Source organism: Varroa destructor, unplaced genomic scaffold, assembly GCF_002443255.2.
Source record: "Varroa destructor unplaced genomic scaffold, Vdes_3.0 BEIS01000003.1, whole genome shotgun sequence".
Lineage (NCBI taxonomy): Eukaryota > Metazoa > Arthropoda > Arachnida > Mesostigmata > Varroidae > Varroa > Varroa destructor.
Window position 1 is genome coordinate 53,835,631 of NW_019211456.1, and position 24,785 is coordinate 53,860,415.

General features: G+C 35.8%; 1 protein-coding gene and 1 long non-coding RNA gene across 13 annotated transcripts in view; one reads left to right on the forward strand and one right to left on the reverse strand.

The window, feature by feature from the left end:
* Positions 1–24,785, reverse strand: part of LOC111246774 (mpv17-like protein 2) — a 25,438-nt gene continuing 653 nt past the window's right edge. Inside the window, exons 1-6 of one of the 12 annotated variants that reach the window (XM_086985031.1) lie at positions 22,296–22,434; positions 17,132–17,284; positions 12,915–13,197; positions 10,270–10,455; positions 7,829–8,032; positions 1–5,387 (exon numbers count right to left, since the gene is read on the reverse strand). In XM_086985031.1, coding sequence (XP_086841157.1) covers positions 5,248–5,387; positions 7,829–8,032; positions 10,270–10,455; positions 12,915–13,197; positions 17,132–17,167 — 849 coding nt within the window. In that variant the 5' untranslated portion in view covers positions 17,168–17,284; positions 22,296–22,434 and the 3' untranslated portion in view covers positions 1–5,247. The other 11 variants (XM_086985032.1, XM_086985033.1, XM_086985037.1 and 8 more) reach the window with 11 other exon arrangements.
* LOC147757138 (uncharacterized) lies at positions 10,327–13,271 on the forward strand. Its single transcript, XR_015324856.1, has 2 exons — positions 10,327–10,467; positions 12,422–13,271. It is a non-coding gene; the product is annotated as an uncharacterized LOC147757138 (long non-coding RNA).

Below are 24,785 nucleotides of genomic sequence, written 5' to 3' on the forward strand. Positions count from 1 at the left end.
ATTGACTATAGATTGAACCGGTTTATTTAGATCGAAAATGCAATAAATGTACATCTATAGAAAAACTTATTGTTCGGTATGATACCAGAGGAACAAACACCCGCGAATCAGCCAAGTGATTATTGCCGTTGATTGCGTTGATATACTTGGAGTAAACTATCGGTTGTATAAGCGAAACAATACGACTAATAATACGAAATATTAATTGCCGTACTATATGTACGCCAGTAAAATTTTCATTCAATGCAGTATATACATCATGATGCTTTGGCCTTATAAAAACAGAGGTGTCCTCTGCATACGGTTCAGATTCTCTATTTTAGACGTATCAAAAAGATTAAATCATACTCTACAGATTCTATACGTATTAAATTAGTCAATAATAATGAAAAGAGCCTTTCATAAGGAGAACCCTAATCGCACAGAGGAGGAAGAGGTTGATATCAGCACGTTATAAACGAGTAGATAAGATCATACGTACTACACTAAGATTTTTTTGGCATAGTGTAATTTATGGGAGTCAAAGGTTCTTGGAACACAAGTAAATTTGCTCTGCGCTTAGTATACGGATTTGGTCTCAAAGTTCAAGGAACGGAAAAAATGTGCGGTAAAACGTCTATGGAGGTTTAGATGTACATTATTTTCCAAGAAAATTCTTTCGAAAATGTCGCTCCGAAAAACGAGATAGTTATTAGTTACCTTTGATTCGCTTATCCCCACTTTTATATCCGATTATGTATTTTTTTAACATGTCAGGAAAATCCATCTTGTTCGATGTACCGCGTCATAGATTGCTACCGATAAAGCACAATTAGTAAGTGGATAGCCTGTACCTAGTCATCAGTAGAGGATGCCGGTTTATATTTACCAAGAATTAAATTAATAATTAAATTCAAGTAGGAAACGTCTCAGGAATTACATAGCTATACTCCACTACTTCAGCCGATGATTGAAAATGAATTATAATAATGACGAAATGAGTGACAGGCCATCTGGTCCCGTTTCAGCACTCTACAACAGTCCAACAGGACGTCCATTGGTAAGCCTATCAGAAACTATAAACCAATAATTGTCTTCTACATTCAGCTCGAAGCTATTCGGGCAATCAATTAAACATTTGTGCCTTTAATCTGTTTTATTTAAAAAATGCAAGAAAATGTAGGATATAAATCAATTACTGGTACAAAATTATTGATTTGATTGATACAAAAAATTGATACAAAATTAATTTTTTGTATCAATCAAAACAACCGTCCGAATCATATCCAGCATTCAGTTCATAAGTATATGTAAACCTAATTAGTTAAGAACAATACAGACAGTAAAGGATCTGAAGACTCAAGTATCCTCGAAAACCACTATTACCTCTATATCAATGCGAGCGAAAGTATAACCAAATATGTACTTCCAATACAAAGATCTGATGTTTCAAGAACATGTGTAAGAACCCATTATCCGAGCCTGATGGCCGGTCTTACATAGCAGTCTCCCATAATAACGTAACTGTTAATTGTATTAATTAGTTAAGTACACAGGTTTCCCGCAAAGCTTTTAAGGGGCCATGCACCAGAGATTAGAATTCATTTAGAGGAATGTGATATAGTGTGTCAGAAACATATAAAACGCTATCACTTGCATGCGGGACCAGTGACGTGTCAAGGAGAGAGGAAAAGCCTGGTATTCCTATAAACTTATATTCATGAAAAATTTCAAAGAACTTACTGAAAAATTATGAACTCTACAATATCATACTACATACGTAATTCATTTCCATTCCAAATTAAAATATAGTTGAAAACAAAGTAGAAGAGAAACTACTACACAAAATTGTGCATGGCTAAAAGATGAAGAGTAGAGTTTTAGATCCTATTTCACGTTTGGTCAAAACCTATTTCCTATTTTATATATTACTGAAATAATTGCGTTCCGAAAAAAAATATCTTTGAAATCAGACCTCTAAATAAAATCTTTTAATCATGTTAAAACGGTGGCATGCCAATGAAATGAAAAGAGCGCGAATATAATACACATAATCGAACGACATATTAGGGGCGGAAATCAGCAAGCAACTTCAAATATCTATGCACCTTAATATTTCCAAATATGTAATTAAACATTGTTTTCAGTTTAAAGTTATTAACTAAATACGTCATTATAACTCAGAATATTATAATAAAATTAACTTGATACATAATGATATATTATACACATAGCCTATAGGAACACTTTTAAAGACATTTAGGTCGTTATTTTGGGAATGCAGTTATCCATCAGCTTGACACGGCCTCTGGATGGAGATGTGCTCATGATGAGCTAAACGGGAGCTTCCAAAAATACAATCAATATCTTAATACTGAGAAGGGTCACAACCAATTACCACTGTAGTTTACACTTCGCGCATAACCATGCCCGCAGATGAAAACTGTCCCTCTATGTTGAATGTTTTAAACAAGATGTGTGATAGCGGTAATAATAACGATGACTAGTATTAGCTATAGAGTTAGATTGTAAAAATTATTTTATTAAAAAATGAAAAACTTCTTTTAGATGACATTTTCAGTCCTTACCACCGCTTTTTGTTCGACGATGTACCAAGCATATTCACAGCCGACATGCTTTATTTTTGGAGAATAGGGGATAAACTTGAGGGTAGGAGCTTAGGAACGGGCCGTAGCAAGTATCTTCGAATCTAACTAACTGCATCAAAATGTAAAGCAAATGAGCGTTGCAATCATCTATCTCGATCACGGTACGCTATTTGATATCAACCATCACGACATGACATGCATAAGGGCCTTCGAGTTATAGAGTGGCCTAGCTAGACTGAAATAAAAGCTTCGACAACATTTAACAAACTCTTTACAAATAAAGTGCCAGAACAATTTGTCCAAGATCGCTGGAGTTATAGGGAGTTCTTAAGGGAACGATTGCTTCAGTTTCCTTATAAAGAAGTATATAACCAAATTTCGCCTAAGTCTTGAGTTTTACGTCCGAAGCCGCACTCCTCACTGTATCAGACAGTGCACTACTCTCGACTATTTGAGATTGAAGTACCTCAGCAAGCACCACACTTCCTTCTTCGTCGGTGGTTACGTAACGCTTCTCGAGCGCTCGGAACATATATATATGTTCCGTATATACTAAAAAGGGTATTAATAAAAAGTTTTGCTCACAGCACGTTATCGGCTAGAGTAGCAGATGCATGCTTGTCCATCTTACAAATGCCAGTGTTCCTAGAAAGTCCCTATACGTGCCCATCGTTCGTTTATTAAACCTTTGTCGTGTTATTCTCCCTAAGTCGAGGCAAAATTTAAATTTTCAAGCGGTTCAAATTTGAACTATGCTTGACTTTCGCTGGTGAAACTCAATTTTCAAGGTACATTTCTAGCTTAAACTTTTCGGTATTTACAGCTTATTGCAATGTAATGCCAAACATTTTCAAACTTTCAAACCTTGTAAGCTACTTTAACACTGAGTGGAATTTCAACTTTGCATATAATAGAAGTCAAGCAGAATATTAGTTAAATTAACTAATGAACTATTAATTAATTTAAACTTCCTAGCTGTGCCTGTATACATAAGAAACGTATGATGAAAATGCCTAGGGAATACATCTAGAATGCCTCGTATTTTTTAATAAGCAAAGCGTGTTTGCAGACAAACAAATATCACGTCTCCAAACTAGCCACAACCGGTTCGGATTAGTGTTGGGCGGGCTTAGTAAAAATACAGAAATCTCAAACAGGCATTTAAGAGACACTGGAAGCGCCCGTTGCTGTTCTACCCAGTTGGCCAGTAGGTAAAAAATGATGGATTCTGTAGCAACGCAACTTTCAACACTCTGTTATACGCTCCATCACTTTTAGCTTCACAGACTGGCCGTCCATTTTCTCTATTCCTGTATAGCGGCAACTCGCTTCCCACTTACACTACCTACAATTTACGGCAACACCCCGTGCATCAGCCATAGCGATAACAACACCTAGGAGTTATTATATTGTATATGTATATATATATATATATATATATATATATATATATATATATATATCTAGCATGCTCTATTTCCTTATGTTTTACATTATTAAGGTTGTTTTTGAAAGAAACAAAACCTTTGTATTCACATAGCGCGCCGTTGAAAATAAATAGTAACGCCTATGTACAAGTGAATTAGATGTTTACATGGCATTACGATACATATGATACCCTAAAAAGCATCATATTGTTATTACTTCACACTCGTAAATGAGTACACGATGTCCTGTTTATCAGCTGTAAAACTTTTCATCAGAAAGTCACTTAAAAAAACAACCTACTCTGGTACTCTTGTCATTGCTTGTAAAGAACTTAGAAAGATTAGCTCGTATGAGGGTAATGTTGCTATATAGGACAGGAACCGGATGGGCAATTACGTCCTTCTAGCAAGAGAGGTTTGATTTAAATCTATTTTTTATTTTCTAACAAATTTTATTTTCTAAAGTAACAATTCTCCTACATTTTTTTAAGTGCACGCGTATCAGTAACTTATGCAGTTCGCGTTACAATTGTTTTCTTTAATTGTATTTCAAAAAGTAGAGTGAAATGGCACAGCCAAATATTTTTTCAGATTTCATAAAACTTCCCTAAGCTACGCTTTTAAAAGCAACTTGAAGGCAAGTTACGTTTTATACAAGTTCTTACATGCACTTTTCTTACCGCCCTGAAGGTTTGTTATGTGTTTTGCCATGCCTGAAAAGCCAATGCATTTTGGACATAGATGAAGCTGGAGAAAGTCGACGCTAATTCAAATAAGTGACTTCGGAATACAAATTCAGCTTGGTAAAACTGTATATATGTGATTATATGGTAAGTTAAAATTAGACATCGTGTTTTCGCACTCGCTGTGTCACATGATATTGTCAACAATATGTAACATGTTGGTTTTAAAAAAATTATGATCTTAGTGCCATAGCACGTAGTTCGGATAAAACAAAACTGTCAAATTTTGCACCATATTGCGCATAATTACGATCTCAATTCACTATGGAGAATTATTAGGTGCCCACGTTACTACTGTTCCTCCTTACTTTTACGACTAAACGTAGTTCATGTACATACTAATATTTTTGCTAATAAACCCAGCTAGAACTGTATGAAGGATTATGGTAGAGTAATCTGCCTTACCTAGAGTTTCCTTTTTAGCTTTGATGAAAGACTAGCTTCTTCGGTCAAAATCCTTAGTGTTCTGTAGAACTTATTATAACTAGCCTATATAATTTGACTAGACGCTCTTGCTATAACGATTTTCGGTCTGTCCAACAGTGAAGACACAATCCCGCCATGTTTCGTTTTCTTAGAACACACGCCACAAGGTTTACTCACTGGAACCTCAGATGATGCAAACCTGTCTGAATAGATCATAACGAAAGTGTTTAGGACTCTCTTGGTTTTATCGCGATTAATTGTTATTCTAATTAATTATTATTAATCATGGATAACTACGCGACTAGTACAGGACTTATCGAGTCTCCTTTGGGTGAGTGACATCCATAGCTGTCATTCAAAATAATTCCTGTAAAGTAACTTCTGTTTAGCTATGCTGCTCCAATAAATTTTCTGTTCATTTGACTACCAATATGTGTTTTTGTTGCAAGAACACAATTACACTTAGGTAACGCTTAATTAAAAATTATAAGGGTGGTATCTGAATGAGTGTTTTGACAGGCTTCTCTTCATACAAAATTATTAGTGGCACATATATTCCCATCTTTGGTTCATATATTACCCAACCTGGTAGGATCACGTGGGCCAGTGATATGGGTGCCTTTAATCGTTTATATACCGATATATCCTTTTCTCGTTCTTCCTTTACAGAAAAATTTTGACTCTATGTAACCCCACTTTCCCCTACCGTATTTTTAAATATCATTCATTAATTCGTAAGTTTATACAATACGCATTAATAAATAATCTAATAAAACAATTCTGTATTAATAAACTTCCTTTTTTTGTGTTTGATATTGTGTACTTATACTTAGAAGGCGGTTGGCTCCCACCATGTATACCTAAATTTAGCAAAGACGTCACTTTTTGCACTATCAAAGACGTATTAACGAAAAAATGGCTGGGGAGCAACCAGTAGGCATAATATTTCCAGGTTTTTGCATTAACTTTACTAATAGATGGCTATATAATCTAAATCGTATGTTCTTTTAGATATTTACTTTTAGATGTGCCAATCACACAAAGTTGGTTTAATCAAAAATGCAGGTATATTTAATGAACTGTTTCAGGTTTCTACGAAGGGTCTGTTTTATGCTAAGGGCCGCCACCTATTACTGAAGCGACTACAATGCTTCTGTATTGCTCGGATTACAAAATTATTTCGAATTGAGGTCATAAAATAAACTACTTTCGTAATAGTAGCGGACAGCTTCAAAAAAATTGTAAAAGATAAAAAACAACTATTTTTGATTCAAACTGTAACTGTTTTCATATCCTATCGTCTGCTTCGTCTATTAAAAAGCTACAATTGTCTGTAGTCAGTCGAATCGTTATTCTCAAATTCGTTCTATTATTCATATGATATTCGCACGGACCTTCCTTTGATATTATATGTTTTACCCTATAAGATGTTGAGATCGTAATGATTTTTGAGAAATGATTCACTCAGAGGCTTAATCTGCCCTTATAATGGAAATTAATAAAATTTTTAAAAACACTATACACTGTCTGTTTCACGCATGAAGCACTACACCTTCTAAAGCTATTATTAAAGCGTTAAGTGCAAGCCAACGCAACTGGATATACATCTAAGTAATCTGTTACGTAACTTCTTTGCTTGTATATCAAAAAACGTTTATCATAATATTTACTTGTTTTTCATACATACGAATATTGAGAAGATTGAAGCATTCAATAGAACCCACTAAACGGCGGTTCGCATTATCTTTTTATTAAGGTTATGGTTAGTGTGTAGAGTTTAGAGGTTAACTTATCGTTCCCTTGGTACTGCATCAATCATAGTCTTAGTAAATTGCCCATTCTTTGGTTGTATGAGTCAACAGATGTATAATTATTAATAAAATCTGCATGAAAGTAGTGAATCGTAATTTCAATTTGCTTTTAAAAACGGAATGAACAAAATGAAGAAACTGAAATACACAACAAAGTTCTGACGAATTGCCCAATCTTGCATAGATTTAAGGAGATAAAACTTTCTTTTAATCAACCCGTACTGCTGCTTAGCCGGAAAGTGGTAACAAACAAATATCTGTGTCAGATGAACAAATCTGAAAATGATGAAGATGAAAAAAAGAAAAAAAACGAAACAAAATAACGTGTATTTTCAAACAAATATATTTTAAAATCATATGTAATTTTACGCTTACTTCCTATGAGACATCTCTTTTGTTTACTAATAGTTTATTTCTAACTTTGAAGTGCAGTGTGTTAGTCACTACTCTAAACGGTTGCAAAAAATATCAATGCAATATGAATAAACTCTAAATTAAGCAAGCCTTTACTCACTCTTTCTTACACGCTCCTATTCGAAAAATAATGATACTCTAACAATTCATCACTATTAGCAAAATGTTGGGCTGCCTAATTCAAGTTTTCAATATTGTTCCTTGATATTAACAACGACAACTTACTCTCTATAAAAGTATACGCGCCACTCAATTTTATTTTCTTTTATTCAGTCTTTTTGAACATGTAAAATTAAAATATGCGGCTTTTGTTTTCATATATTCTTGCCGGGAATAGGTCTGTTTGACAGTGCCTCAACCTGATTGGGAAGAACTAATTTAGCATTGCTGGCTAATTTTGGATGGTTCTTTTTGAATACCTGTCTCAGAGACGTTCTTGTAGACTATTTGTCTACTAAATTTACGCTGGTCGCGATATATGATATACGGAGTGAAGACGTCAAATCCAAATGAAATAACAGTGTCGAACACCACCCGATAACGCAATGGTAGGTAGTAAAAGTTAAACGTTTGCGCAAGTGGCCATATCAACCACTCGACTGTATATACGGTACTGCCTTTATCTGAAATAGAAAACAAACGTAACCACTAGTTCGTCAAAACCAAATGCTAGGTATTTCAGCATTCATACAAAACAAAACTCTAAACAACCTTTGTTCATTTTGATTTAAACGTGATTTGCATTTGTTGGCCATACTTCGCCTCACGCACACTTTCCAATTGTCACTCAATAGACAGAGTGTGTAACTCGAACCTCGCTCCTTTTGTTTTCGGCCTACCACGAATAAACGGATTTGTAAGATACAAAATCGTTCTATTAAAGCCTCCTCCCTTTTGCTACATTTTGTACCATTAGTGTCCTTCACATTTAAACTAAACGGGTTATTAAATAGAAGTAATTACAAATTCCACGAGCGCCCGCAAAATAGCACGCCCCATTTTCTTGGCTGCCAAGCTCAGAGGTGACTATGTTGTAGCTGGTCCGTTGCTTCCATTTTTTGGACGTTTCTTTCCAGTAGTGTCATGGTTGCTTCACCTTTCGTCAGTAACTACGTTGAGTTATTTCGAACTTTTTAATGGTTCCAGCCGGTTGCTGTTTTATCTGTCATTAGCAAAGGTAACATTATTTCGGTAAAAGATTGTCTATGACCGCGTATTCATGTATAGATTTAGAATTAAGTGACGATGAAATGTCACAGGTGTTTGCTATTCTACGCATCAAGGTTCGCTTGTCTGGCAATGAAAATCAATTGGTATCATTTCTCTCAAAACTGCTTTACCGGGCACTCGGCAGCCGTCCTTTCAACTGCGTTTAAATTCAGAAATCTAGCAACAAACAACTGAGGTGCGCGGTCATGTGCTGGCCCTTTGAAGCTTCGAATTGGATGCATTTAATGATTATGCTAATGCCTTTTTGACTCGTATGAAAATGTACACCCAGCCTATTTTTCTTCAGCAAGCTCTGAAATCACAATGAAATTTCCGACTGCTAAATCGGGGCTGGCTCTAGAAACTGGCTGTGCTCGTTATAAATTATAAATATAAATAAATAAAAAATTTTGGAGACGTTTCCACTGTGTGGGAAGATTGTATGTAAAAAAAAACAGTCTTATTGAAATTCACTAAATAGAAAGCATTGAACGTCTAAATGAAAAAACCACGTTCACTCACATTTCCCTGAGTTATTTTTTATGTGACTGGGACGAGCAAAAATTTTAGTAGATAAATACAAATCTTGCAATCAACGTACGAGAAAGTCATAATTTTTAAAGGCAAGTACGCTCAACTAAGTATCTACATAGTGAATGTAATAAAAAAAGCAATCTAAAACAACCCTTCCCCAAGAAAGGAACCAGAAAATTCATATAGAAATTATTGTTATTTAAATACGTTCTCATTATTTCATTTGTAATTTAGATGTGTTATTTCATTATTGTATATTTTCACATACATGTTGATCCATCGATTGCAATGCAATCACTTTTCAACGGAATATCTTGAAAATGACTGGACACCTTCAAGTACAACCTGTTTGCTCTTGTTTTCGTGTGATTCTTTTCATACTGCGCCGGCCATTACAGGCTGCATGAGTGCCTCTGTGATTGGCACACCAGTTTTTTTGGCGACACTTCTAAGGTAAGATTTAAGATTGACCTGTAAACCTGACGACTTCCCGCATGGCACATCAGTGACACGTTATCAGCCATTATTGCTTTTAACACAAGTCACGATTAACAACGCTTTGAGCACAGTGTTAAGATCGGTGGGCTTTAAGGTTAAATTGAAACCATGTGATTTACAAAAAAATTACCAAAGACGATTTGATGACCTTACAAGCAGAAATTAAGAACTGAACGAGCCTGTAGCATGGTACTTACCCCTTGCGGTTATTTATCTACCGACGCCATAAGTAAAGCTACGATAAAGGTTGACAATGCAATATGCCAACGCAAATAAGTGCACAATCGCCAATTTATGTGCCCATTTATTTGAAGATTGCGTATTTTTCTTATTCGGATTTGAATCAACTGGAGTTTGAAGTAAAAGTTTTTGTACAGAAAAACGATACTGTATTTGCACATTTATCTACACTCACACAGTGTAAACGTAAACAGAGAGAACCATTACGTTGCGCTGACGGAATGCATCTGTTCGGTTTATATAGGCTTATACAGACAACCACAGTAACCAGATATAAACTACATATATGAAAACAGTAAATGCTTTATATTAGGCTTTATATATATGGCAGAACTATGTTTTGTTCAAATGTATGTGGTATACAAATTATCAAATTTACCTGTGAGTTCATGTTTAAATTTATCGTAGTTGGATCCGTCAAGGATGGCGAGTGTTCCAAAATATATGGTGAGACATATAGGCGAAAAGAGAATCTGATCGTAAAGAACCTTCTTGAGCACAACTTTTGCCGCTCTACTTTGCCACCAGCGATCTAAGAAGTTGTACCAGTAGTGGGTTACGATGCCTGCGATAAAAGGTAAAAGAATGCTTTTTAAACTTGTTGATTGAAAAAATTGCTAGGGGATTTTGTACCAATGAACATTCTGGAACTATACTGAACAGACGTCTATGCTCAACTAAAAATTTACCTAAGCTATTTTGTGCTACGGTAAAGAATTATGATCAACAATCTAACCTGTCAGGTTAAACTTCCAAAATTACTACTTAACGACGATAATTAACGACGGTAACAATAATCTTCATAAGCATACTAGCAGGTGTAAAAATATCTGCGCTATCTATAAAGGTGTTTTACGTGTGCCCTATAGAGTTTGAGTTAGACACCTCTGATTCCGCTGTTACCAACGCGTCAATCCTTCAGGCTATACTTGTTAACAAACAGACTGTTTAAGTCGCTTTTACCTGTTAACATGAGATGATACAAGATGCAGATTTTTGTTTGTCCTTGCAGTTAAACAGTAATATTTACGATTGTATGAAATTTACCGACTGTGTAGGCCAGGGGGGACTAAGTGTTTATACAGAAGAATCACACCAATCATGCAAAGAAACAAATCAACCGCAATAATAAATTCTTATAATAAAGAATAAAAAATTCGCAAAACAAAAATCTAAAAAGCCTAAAATAACATTGTTATGCTGTACACAATGACGATAAGTTCGATCCAGTATACAAAATCCCTGTTATCCCTGTTACCACTTACCCGCTTTGTGTCATTGCTTACCTATTTTTACCTACGTTGCACTTGTATAGTAATATATATTTTTAATATTTGCTTTCACGTTTTGCCTATCCCTGCCTTTCCTAGGATTTTATGTTTTTCTACGATCTCTTGCAACTTTTTCTGCAGCTATCAACGTATTCGAAAAGTATTGGAGACTTTTTAGATGGTCGCCTTCTTCTTTACTTTTGTTCTATTAGTTTAATCATCCAAGGAAGTTATCTCTCTTCAGAATGTGTACTGAAATGGTTTTTATCTCAAATCTAGGCTTTCAAAATAAACGTTTCAAATGGAGAACATTTGCATTCACTGCATTTTATCTTTTACTGTTTTGGTAGCTTTATAAGTTCAATAAAGGATATAACCTATACGTCGTAGACCTCATGCCTGAAAGAATTACCTAAAGGTGGCTTGGTAAGTTCAATAACGGCATCTTGCTCGAAGCTATGGTTCCGTCCTGGTCGACTTACATAATCCCAGAGGAAATTTCACTTTTCTCCATTTCAAGAAAATTCGCGTTCAGTGGGGCTAGAAAGGCCCTGTACACTGGGAAATACTGAAGAAAGCTCGGCAAAATGTGTTTATGGCTTAATTGCATCGAGTAAAAAAGCCTGGCTAATAGTAAAGAAATATGGTAAAGGTCGCTAAAACCAGGCTGCAAAACCCTGAATGGGAAGTAGTTTTCTAGCTAGTTTATACTCTGGATATCGCTCTGTCGACTACTAGATTTTGCGAAAATAACGGCAAATTCGATTATAAACCATACTTTTAACAACTTAAAGTGTCGAAAATTTGCTGGGCACCAAATCCGAAGGAATCTAATCAGAAGAATTCGATATTGGATTCGATATTGGCCGAAGGAAGTGACGACAAATATTTGGCTAATTTGTTGCTAAAATTCGAATGAACACTACGTTTTTATTAGACGGACAACTCGCCATTACCTTCTGAACAGTTCGATAAAATCGGCAAAACAGCCATTGAAAGGTATACGGCGTAACGTTTGAACGTCAAAAATACTTTAACCGGAACATTATTTTACTTTTTGGCCTTTTTTCTGATACGTTTTAGTATTGTGTCTATACTCCAGTAACTAATTAACATTTTTTACAAAAACCGTTCTGATCTAATTTTCCTTCAAAGGCATACCTTCCACAGTACAGATCAATATATTATTTTTTTTTGATGCATACAGAAATTGATTGAATAATCATTCTATACATAAATCGTCATTATACCGAATTTCAGTTGCAGGAGGACGAGGACTCCAGAACTAATAGGCCGTGGGTGAGATCTTCTATTTACGCTCGTTGGTTTGTAAAATGTTACCAGTTCTGCATATATGCATATATATTATTCAATCAATTTTTATATGCGTCAAAAGTGCTGAAGAATTTGAATAAATTCATATAAATAATTCTCCACTAAGATAAAAAAACCTAGAAAATATGTGATAGATACCAAAAGATTACTAGTGAATTACGCACTTTCTTAAATTAATTGAATATCGATTGCTCTGTGTGTCTTTCTCTACTAAACTTTGTGAGATGACTGCCAACTAAACAAGGATAGAGTACTACAAAATTCAAGTGGAAGTCGGTACGAAGAGTTTCAACCCAAACAATTCAAAATACTATTCATAACAGTAGGAATGTATGTGTGTTGCTAGACCTAAAGCTCCAAACAGCTTATTTCTAGTCATAAGTGAAATTAATAGTGCCATAATATGTTAACAACTAACCGGTTGTGAAACCAGCAGCCCCCATGTGCATAGTCCGCTTGATGTGCAGCTTGTCTTGAAAACTGCAGGCTACTTCATAGTACTGCTGCACTCCGTCGCCCGCCAAGGCCATCGCCGTTGAAACGGCCACATTTGTCAGCAGCAGATGCTGTCCAAACATTCGGTCACTAAACGTCCCCAGGCGACAACCCAACCCAAGCAAGAATTGCCGCATTGTTTCACACGAGCACTCACCTCGTCCACCAAACCAACAACCAGAATGTATCTCACCTATAACGCTTGCCTGAAATATCAGATTCAATTCAGTATTAAAGTATTCAGTCACTAGTTCCTTTCCTTATTTAACGCAAGTAAGAACTGCTGTATTTATTTTCTATTTTGTAAGCGTAGCAATTGCTAAATCAAAGAAAAACTAGATAGGATTATATAAACTTGCATAAATTACGAAAGATTATTAGGTATATTATAAAATATATAAACTAAGTACGTGTAGAAGTGATGTTTCAAAAGTGATAACAATCTATAAAACTCTTGTACAGAGAATAATGATTTGCCATCGAGTACTGTACTAAATTGAAGCTAAATACTATATGTAGAAACAACGCTACACGCGTTATAAGCAGTAATACCAACTCTTCAAACTCCATCCAAGAACGTTTTTTATCTACGAATGTAATTAATAAACATTTATATTTGAAAGCTGAGATAGGTCATTTTGGTACTTCTTTACATGTTTAGTATGTAGGCTGTACCACAGCTTTTTGAAGACAAAATGGTCACTATCAATACCGGTCAAAACTTTGTTGAACATTTGTTCTTTTGGTTATATGGTATCCTTGTTTTACACCAGCGTCTCTGTGAAGGGAAGGTAAATCTTGGTGTCGACCAATAGCTCATCATGAGATCATCAAGAGGTAAGTCTGATGGAGAATCAATGAGGCATTTAAACTCAAGCTTTGGCGGGCTGTTTGTCATAGCGAGCGTGCTCCGGTTCGTTATCCTTGGTACCAGAAGACAGCCAGTTGTTGCTACAACAAAGCTTATCATAACGGAACACAATTGCATCGTTTTTGCAATATGCGTAAAGATCATCTTCTATTCAATGTCTCCGCGCTGAACAAAAAATAATTTGTTTTTAAAACTTTACATTTGTTGTCAACCTGAAATTTAATTCTGTTAAAATTTCTCGAATAAAACTTACCCCGACGATATCTTTACACGTTCACACTTTATATCGGTAGATGCGTGGTTGAATGATATTTGCAGTATTTTTAAGCACTAACTAGTGAGTAACAATCCCGAATTTTAGGGAGAATCAGGGTGAATGGTCGTTATATTAAATAAACATAATTCTCACGAACAACACTCTTAGCACGTGAAAAAAATTCGTGAAATCTTTTTATTTAGATACAATAAAAAATATTCTTTTAACCCCCAGATTTAAGTAGCCACAGCGTATCTAACAGACTATCGTTGCTGTCGAAATTTAGCAACTTTACATACCTAAGAATAAAAATTAATGTCTACGCGAGGTGAAGCACACAAACAAGGCGCTAGTAAGGATAAATGGATTCCAAAGTCTTCTACTCACCGATAAACTCAAAGCTATCACATTGTTTCTAATCTAAAACAAGTCTGTACTGAGCCTAAAAAGAAAGTATTAATGTATATTAAAAAAACTGATTTCAGAACGTTCCCGTAACGATACCAAGGTACCAAACACACGGACATGTAAAATGGTCTAGGTCTGTAGCACTCTGTAGCAATGCCTCGCGTAAACCGAACGTAGAGCTCGATAATATTTATCGTTCAATCGGCATTACTTGCACTTTAATTTAGGTTTTTTTGAGAGTCCGTAATTAACGAATACAAAGGATTCTGAATCTCGCTGGTACTAAACTTTTTCTAATATGGTAGTGCTTAGGTATATACTGTCATGCAAAAGAGAAATCGTTCCAAATGGTAAATTATTATAACGCTAACCGTGACTTTCATATCGTCAAGAATGTAGAAGAAATCGTCCCGGGGAATGTTTTTGCCCGTATAAAATAATTGCTATAAAAAAAAACTGAAAACGGCCATTATGACCTCATGCCGAATTGTCGGAAAAAAAAATATCCGTGCGAAACAATATACGTGCGTAATGATATAGCAAACAAATTGTTTTGAACTTTAGATCCGGAACTGGATCAGAACGGCTACCAAACTGCTGCGGAACAAACGTGGTTACTCGAAGAATTATAAGCCCTTATGTTTAGCAAAACATTGCTACCGAATCATTGCAGAAATTACTATTCCAGTTAGTTCTACGTAGTTGGTACCATGCAACCTCCATGTTTCGTGTGGTATTGATATTGTTCGAACCGGTAGTCCTTTCTTAGTTTATTCTTTTGTCCTTGCCCATTACACGATGATGGCACGCTAACAGATTAAAAGTTGAACACAAATTCTCCACAGAAGGTCTTGTTAAATATCTGTGCGAATGTCGGAATTCGAACACACAATTTATAAAAACAGACCTATGATATCAGCCTCACTATCGTCCAAATTATAGTCAGCGTTAGTTTGTATCGCTTTGAGCAAGATATTGTATACAATTATGCCTTTCCTGTAATTTTAGGTTTCGGACCTAAAATTATTGTTAAATTGTTGCGCGGTAATGTGATCTAAGCTTGATAAGCCCCTACGATGTTTGAAAATATTGCTATATATTTTTGAAAAGTACTATACATTTATCAATACGTAAAGCCCCGCCCTTGCTGCAGAAAAGGAATCTCTGCTACACAACCACTGCAGTTCAAGAAAATCATAATTGTCTTTTTCATTTTTGAAATTGCGATGGCTTAAAACGCACACATGCTTTGCAGTGAATTGCATGATCGGATCTTGAAAACTAGTTTGATTCTCAAGTATCTATATCAAGTATACAGACACTAAACTTCTAAACAAGTCTTACTATATACGTTTGAAAGATGATGGTACAAACTAGTCACGGGGCTGTAGAAATATGACCTGTGTTTCACGCTTAATAAACGTATATTGTAAGTCTGTATAGAGACGCATAGCTAAACTGCACGATATGATAAAACTTTTCTAGAAACTACTTTTCTAGAAATAGCTGGTCGATTTATGTTTTTTTTACTTCTTAAGAAAGTCGTAAAAAGAAGCTGCATTGTTTATCTGACAGTCTAATTCCAGTGCGATAACGTACACGGGCCCCAACGTATTTAAAGAAACCAAATTACGAAAGCTGAAGCTCGGTATGTTCAAATGTGCAAAAATTAGTGCAAAATATTTAAATAATTTAAGTAACATTTATTATACAAAAATCGTTGATATTCATAACATGATGCAATTTATGTAATTAAAGGTTATGTGGTCTCAAAACTGCAGAATCATATACTTAACTACTGTGGTACTAAATCAGAAGAGCGGTCAGTGTACTTACTTAAAAGAGAAGATTTTTGTCAGTGAAATGCGTGTGTTGTATAAAAAGATACAACCATTTGCTACAATAGATAGCACAGTACTTTGTTAGGGAATATAGATAAACTTAGCGATTTCTCTTAACCACTTTTCAGAAAGCAGACTAAGAAGTTCACCCAGAGAAAGGGAACTGAAAGGCACATAACTACTTATTATCTATTTTTTACGTAGAACGTTACTGACTTGTATAGAATTGGTGTTAGGTTAGAGCCCTTGCAGGCGAAAGAATTATTAATTAACGCGACACTTACCATTTGTTCTTCATATTGTTAGATTAAACGGCAATGATCTGATGAGCAACATTAATATAACACTTTGTCTTAAGCGTACCATAGCTGGTATCAACTAAATATTTCAGGATAGAGTGAGTAAAAAAGGCATGATGAGCTCAACCGGTGGCACACAACTTTTCATTTACGTACTGGCATATATACTTTTCCATACGAGAGTGTCCAAGTTTGAACTCACTTACTCACGGGCGTACAGGACGTCTTCACGAAAATTAAGAACTGTAAGCTATTAAAATCTATTATTTTTGAATATAAGGGTCAGATGAGAGGCGTACGCGCCAAAATATTGATTACCAATCGACAGCCATTAAACCAAGCTGTGGCAGAAAGCAGTCGCTTTCTGGAACGGTGATGCGGAAGGCTAAGCAAGAGATGAACGAATTACGACTGAACCCTATCTACAACACCTAAGTTGTTTATCAATATTTTACCAAGACATACGGTCCGCTTGTTTTTATTGTATTCCGAAGAGTTCATAAAACGCAAATTTCAGATCTCGAGCTTCAAGGTAGTTCAAAAACACTCCCAGGTCCATGTGCAGCCTTTTTCCAGCACCTTGATTAGCTTTGTTGCACGTTAACTCCTTGAAAACACCTACAATGTTAGAAATTAAAAAATTGGATTTAAAATGTTTCAATAATAGAATAATTTGTAGTAGCACAAGCATACTAAAACATGTGGAAATGTTAGTGGATCGGTATTGACCAGGGCTTTGCGACGATACTATGCATTATATTTAGGAACCCAGTCGATCGTGCTGATGACTGTTAACGTTACACTAATATCAGAGTTTTTATTAGCCTATTAGAGGGATTAAACATTGCAAATTCGATATTATCGTACAAGCTAATGATTGAATTAAGCTAACAACTTATTCTTTTTAGTTTATATCTAATAGATAATAACTTCGTAAGTCAATGCTTTCGTTCGAGCTACTTCCTAGTAGAAAATATTTCGCCATATGTACCGCAAAGCTACGCTTAGCCGCCGTACTCATCATTACATTCTTTGCTCGTAATATACTAGAAATGGGTTCTAAACTTGTCACGCTGTATGGGCGCAAAGGTTTCAGCCCCCAAATAACACTCGAACAGAAACGTAGTTTCCCACGCGAAACGAGCTTTTCTAACTGTTTATGCAGCAAGCTAATAACAAATATTTCTAAAACATGAGTGACAAAAATTAAGCTTAAGTTGGGAAGGATGCCTGGCTCCGGTTGACAAGCTGAAAATACGTGATAAATTTATGGTCGTGCATAAAAAAGATGTCTCATAAACGAAGGTCTTCGAAAATCATATCCGTGATCAAAGACTAGAACGTACCCCCAAGAGGACAAGTTTTATAACGCACACCAAAAAGCGCCTCCGCAAAGCTCTGTTAGTAATTTCCTCAACGAAAAACCTTCCAACTATCACTAGCATTTCATGTAATCGATCTAGGGAATGGGGTTAGTTGCAAGTTTAGTTCGAAACTTTTTCTCGTCGGCTAGCCATTGTTAAAATAACCGACTGCGGTCAAACCTGCGTAGCTCTAAAAGAGTATTAGTGGATACATAAATGCGGCCAGAGCAAGCCTGGTATTTGTAAGCCTTATGACAAGCTTCTTCTCTTTTCTAAAAAACGGCAGAGATAAGGACACAAACGTAAACAAGAGCCTGCTTAGAAGAGCTTAAAAACTATTAACCCGATATTAAAAACAAAGGAAAGTGCAAGGCAGGTGGGTACCGCTATTAGATATGGTCGGTAAACTCCACATTGAGGGGAGTAACTACACATGAGGCTCAGTATCCTTAAACATATTGCTCATAAATCGCCTAGAGAACAGTTACTGTTGTAGCTGACGAGCAACAAAAACCGATATGTATCACGTATTTTCTTCAGCATGGTTTAAAAGAGGATCCACAATGTAGATACAATGCATATACACGATGCAAAGACGATGTATATATAGTAAGACCGGACTTCACACAGAGCAATCAATCTGTGTCAGCCTGAATAAAGGCTTCTCAAGTCCAATATGGTCGAACAAGTACCAGCATATTGCAACTTCTTAAGCGATTCAACGAGGCCAATTTTTAAATGGTCTCGTCGAAAAATTAAAGTAATTCTACTTAGTATGCTTCCATAACGTTAAGTTCTGCCAAGTATTTCTAAAGAAATAACAACGAAAAAGTAGCATTTTTGATAGAATATATTACTGGAATAAGGATGCTGCTACTAAAGTTATGAAAATATAGAAATTAACCACATTATAAGGTGTTTTTGTTCAATACTATGGAGGTTAGATATTCACAAAACGTGCATCTGGAATATGCTTTAAGAGCTTGGATTCTGTGGATTCGTTGACTGCATTAGTTGAACATGTATCCTAATTTGCAGAATACTCTTCCCAAATCTGCAGAGTCATCTTCAACCCTTTTTCTTCTTTTCAAAAATCCTTGTTACTACAGTTTTTTTTTTCATTCTTAATTCTCATAACTCTTTCCAGACATACTTGTTTGCGCTCCCACTCTGCCTGGGAGGGGAGCATTTTAGCGACCATTTTCTTAACCGTAAAAGTCTGAGTTCTGCAAATGCCTGATCGGGTCCTATTTGTTCTAGTGCTGCGCATCGCTCTTCCATGTAATCCTAGTTTCCGTCGGCCATGAAGTGCACGTATCCGGCCAGATGTTTTTTATTTAAATTGCAAAGATTTAAAGCTATTTATGTCCAGTTCCTGTACCAGTCTACTCCCGAACCCTCTTCAATCATATGACACTTCTCTCAATCGTAAGGCCCTCTCGCATGGCTTGCGTCTCACCAGGAGAACTGACTCACACTTATGTGGCGTGATTACAAAGCGATTGTCAATCACCTAGCTGTCTATTTCGGCGAGGGCAGCATTTGCTGTTAGCTCCAATGAATCCTGCGTACGAGCTTCCATGAGCAAGACCAGGTCCTGGGCATACGCGATTAAGTAAGCGTCACTCAGCATGCTTGATGTTGAGGGCACGTCACTATAACGAAGGTTTCTTCTGTTGGATCGACTTAGCCGAGACTGGCATGTAAATGCCTTTGATTAACAGCAACCTGTTCTTCAGATGTAACGAAAAGAAGCCGTCTTAAGTACGACGAGATCTTTATTTTCCACATCCAACAATAGAAGAACCAAAAACTATCGCGTTCTGAGCGACTGCCGTCTGTCCTCAGATGCAATTTACAAGATTCTCTTAGCCGGCCTGAATATGGCTCTTTCTTCCAAACCTGTTTCTTCTCTCGTTTTCAAACTGAAACTATTTTCCCTAATTTATATACTGCTATATTTTCTATAACTTTCAAGAGGCAGACCGGACAACAAGGAGATGATCCTTAATCAATTGTTTTGCTACGGTGAGAGATCAAGTCCCGCATTATATCCAAAACTGCCTTGAAAAATTGCCGAAAACGAACTATGGCGAGAGTCATAGGGCTAATTTCACGTTGTCTATAATACGTGTATCAGTTAAAATCCTTAGCGATATCATACAAATATTGTTGTGTCACGTGCCGAATGTCGAATATATTACGGCTGTACAGTGTGGTGCAGTATTAAATGTTGAAGTTACGCTTTTGAAGATTTAGTTCTCAAGTATGCGATGCTTTTTAACTGAAATTACTTTGACCGATTTTACTCAAGGAACAACCAGCTGCTGTTTTGAAAAATCCATACCCTTCTATAAGTAGATCCAGACCGTTATTCGTGATAGTATGCACTAGTATCTCTGTTCGTTTTTCAGGCTAACTCTTTTAAGGATTTTGGCTAATTCTTTTGAGATTTTTTTCACGCGTCGTTATTAAAACAGAATAAACGAACGCACCTTTTGCCAAAGTTTCTGCTCTTTGGCAATTTAGCGAAAAAGATGAAGGCTGCCAATACATTTGAAAAAGTGATCAACAAGAAATTTACTAATTAGCAAAATTACAAAATATTTGCACTTTATAGCTAAGATTCAACAAAGCTTGACGGCTAAAAAGTTTAAGTGGCTCGCAACCACATGAACTCTGTGTGACGAGTGCCAATATGTTTTGTCTTGGGATAACGACGGATCCTGTAACAGAACGTAGCATATTAATAAGGAATATAGGGCACTAATTATCTAGCTAGGCTGAATATACCCGTTCGACTGATATATATATATATATAAATTACTCCACAGTGATATGATTTTGTTTAGAGAAGCAGCGCTTTATTTTAAATAATTATTTATGCCATCATGAGCACTCTATGCTCATACCACTTCATCGCAGGCCTTTCGTACTACGATAAAGACATATCTTCATAAATAAGATCAACAAAAAAAAAAAAACTTTTTTTAAATAACACGCAGCAGCCTCGTAGAATGTTACTAATATTCCCAGCCGGATTTCATCAAACTCTAATGCAAAGATTTATTAGACGCACGATATTAAAGAATGGTCTACTTCGTAGCCAACTTTATCTAAACATCCTTAATTAAATGTATTAAAATGTGCATGCTTGCGTTTGATACAAATGAGATTGAGCGTGTTGAGTAGTGTCTTATCAGGAGTAACTTTGCCACCCTAAATCAAGCTCTTCTGTAACGCACAAACCATCTAAAGTTAAAACGTTTTGTTTTATCGTTCTCTCTCTCTCTCTCTCACTCTATGTATATATATAGATAGAGTACTCTATATATATATATATATATATATACAAATTTGCATGCGTCCAACCCGATTAGAACCGGAAACATTCTGGTCTCAAGTTCAGGACGCTACCGCTTACTCTATCTTGCGACCAATTTAAAGGCAGCATATTGATGCTAGAAAATTAGATTATAAACGAACGGCCGGCCAACATATTAAATCAATCTATAAAAGAATTACCTATTATTTTCTGCCTTTTAATTAACCGGACCCACTGAACAATCAGTTTTTGATTTATTTTATGTTCGGGAGGCATGTATCATCAATCATTCATCAGTATATACTAACGAGTGGCATGACAAACAAATGCCGATGGCGGCTTTGGCAAAAGTAAATGCTCAGCCATTTCAAACAGCCGTCCCGTATCTTAGTAGCCAATCTCAGATGTTGAAACCACGCTTCAAAATATGAAAAATTAACTAAAGGTATTTTCTGCAGCCCCGTTCCATTTATATTTGTTTTAAAGTTGCGTGGATCAAGAAGTCGATACCTTTTACATCTTTTATATATGAAAAACCAGAGATAGCGTAGAGGTAACGCAACAGCAGCCAGCGAGGTTCTACATCACGTATTTATAAAAAATATATAAGAAGCCTTTGAGGTTTGATTGTTTATTTCCCGTAAATGAAATATTCAAACCGGGTATTTGAAATTTAAAAAATTGCTTTATCCATATAAATCATGCTAAATATATATATCTATATTAAAAATACAACAAAGTTGACAAACGATTGAAAGAGGTTTGTGGAACATCCCGAGAGAATGAACTCCGAATATACATTCCAAATAAATGAATGACATCTAATATATTACTAAGGTGAAAGCATTTTTGTCTTTTTTTTTAGTAATTAATTTTAATTTAACTATTTTTTTTAAAGTTTATTCGTTTGGCAGGTTATGAAAGCAAAAATCAGCCTTACCATTAAATCGAAAATGTTTGCCACATTTTTCTTCAAACTTAACTCCGATTTTCCGCCATTTCCAGCTTTTTATGATTGCTATCGCTTGAGCGCACTCGTTCGGATCGCCTTCAAGGCAAATTACGCCCGGCTTTCCAGGCAGGCAAAAACCACCAAGTGATCTTTCTAGACTCAGTTCAACTAGTTTTCGCCTCTTGACCTTGTCATATATGTGATGCGAAAGTAACCACACACGATACGATTCAACAGGCGTGTCTCTAGAATTTTGAGCACTGAAAGTAGGACCCTAAGCCACAAATAAATCAAGCATGTGTTGCATTATGTTAAATATCAGTGTTTATCGCTTTTACGTCAAACAGGGTCTGTGGTACATATACATCATTAGTTTCGTACTTGATTGTATTAGCATTTAAATGCCTGGGCTTTTCGTAAGTAACCCCGTACTGAAAACTAAAACTCCTCTAAAAACGACTATAAGTTATGTTCAAGTGCTCTATTTTGATCTATCTTAATTCAATCATGCAAGGAAATTTTACATACTGTATTAAAGATTGTTCTAAACAAAGAATTTTAATTTTAGAAAGCAGGCTATACCTGCTATACCATAGACCGCAAAGAAAACGGCGGAAGAATAACTGGTTGACGGATCAAACAGCATTATTTTACCTAAGTTCTATTTTTTTTAGACAAAAACTTTACACATAGATAGTTCAGAGTTTAATCTACATTTATCACCTGATCAGGCAAGTCACCATCCGGATTTTCAGCGCACTTTGTATTGACGTAGTCGATGATGAATGATATGCAGTAGGTTCCTGGTTCGTGTTGCTCGCATATTAAATTAACAAACTCTTGAAGATCCCTATTATTAACTCGAGAGTTAATACTACGAACTGATGCTCTAAGCCGCAGCTCGGAGTTCGGATAAGTGTGAGGTAGGGTAACTTCGACCTCAACAGGAGGGCTTTTATCTAAAGAGATAAAAGTGAGCATTGTGATCAGTATAAATTAAATGAAGGACCCACTAAAAATTGGAACGGCCAATCGTGTTTAATAAGTTTGGTCAAATATAAATATAAAGTGGGTTTTGTCACATGTTTTAACTATGTAATGAGGACTACTTGCAGGGGTAAAACAAATAGACGTAAAAGGTAAATGCTTTGGGTGTTCTCGACACGCGGCATCTGTGCCCATTACTATACAATAGTCAGCAACTTTCACACCTAATTTATGAAACTGGGAGTCGTACTTCTTGCAACAGAGTAAATACCAGAATGATATGAACCTCGACGGACCAAAAATTTTATTGTATCTTTTATCTGTCGACAGAAACGGATGGTTAACTTTACGACTTATCAGTGCCTGAGGTTAAAAACTCATACGTTAACAATAAAATGGCGCAAAGTACGTTAGAGCAATACCTCTTTGGGCCAGAAGGCGGTCTTTACCATGCGGCGTCGACTTAAGTTTTCATATCTAAACCCCCTTAAATCCACTTATACTGAGTTACATTTTCATTTTAAAGTAGGCAACAAAAAAGCTAAAAGTAGACAACTCTACAATACAGTGTACTCCGTACAGACTAGGTAATTGAATTACCTGAATATAGGTTATCGTAGCTTTAAAGAGTCTTATTGCGCAGTTACTAGGTAAATATGCGAGAAAAAATCTTTTAAGATTTTAAAAATTTAGAAATCTTTTAAACAAACGAAGAGGTCGTACTTAAAATTGATACGTTGTCTTTATAGTATGTGTACTAATTACGCTCGCCGGATTTCAATAGCTTAATAGTAATGATAGATATCTGTTAAGCGTATTTATATATCTTTTACTTTGTTATTGTAGCCTAACGACGTAACTTCCTTTATTCATACAGATAATATTGCTCGTGAAATTTCCATAGATAACGAAATGGGTAAGAGGATTTGAATAATACACACTTTCGTGAGAACTTTTTAATGCTACGCATTTTTCAAGAGGGGACAAGGTCGATAACGTATGGTGAAGATTGGCTAACGATCGCATAAAGGTTTGTAAATAAACTACATAATAATAATGAATGAACCAAATTTCAACATGTATTACCTTTAGCGAGAATCACGCACGTCAGTTGATTATGGACATCGTCTAGTTCGCCATTAACGAAGGCTTGAAATTCCTCACACACACTGTGAGGTGATAGCTTAACGAAGCCATACAGGTTTTCGAGAAATACGATTTCATTTAGTTGCGCCTTAATGTTTTCACGAACACATATCATTACAAGCTAAAACAGAAAAAAAAGGTCTTACAAGCTTCCGCAGTAACATACAAAATCAATGCTAGGACATTGTCTAACGTAAGATGGTAGAGCACCCTGACGTGATCGAACTACTAGCGGGGCTGTCAAAAATACGTAGTTTTATAGATATACGTAGAAATTGAAAATTGACTGAGCAGATAACAGAGGTATGAAAGTATTCAAAAAGCATTCCCAGAAGAGTACCTTGT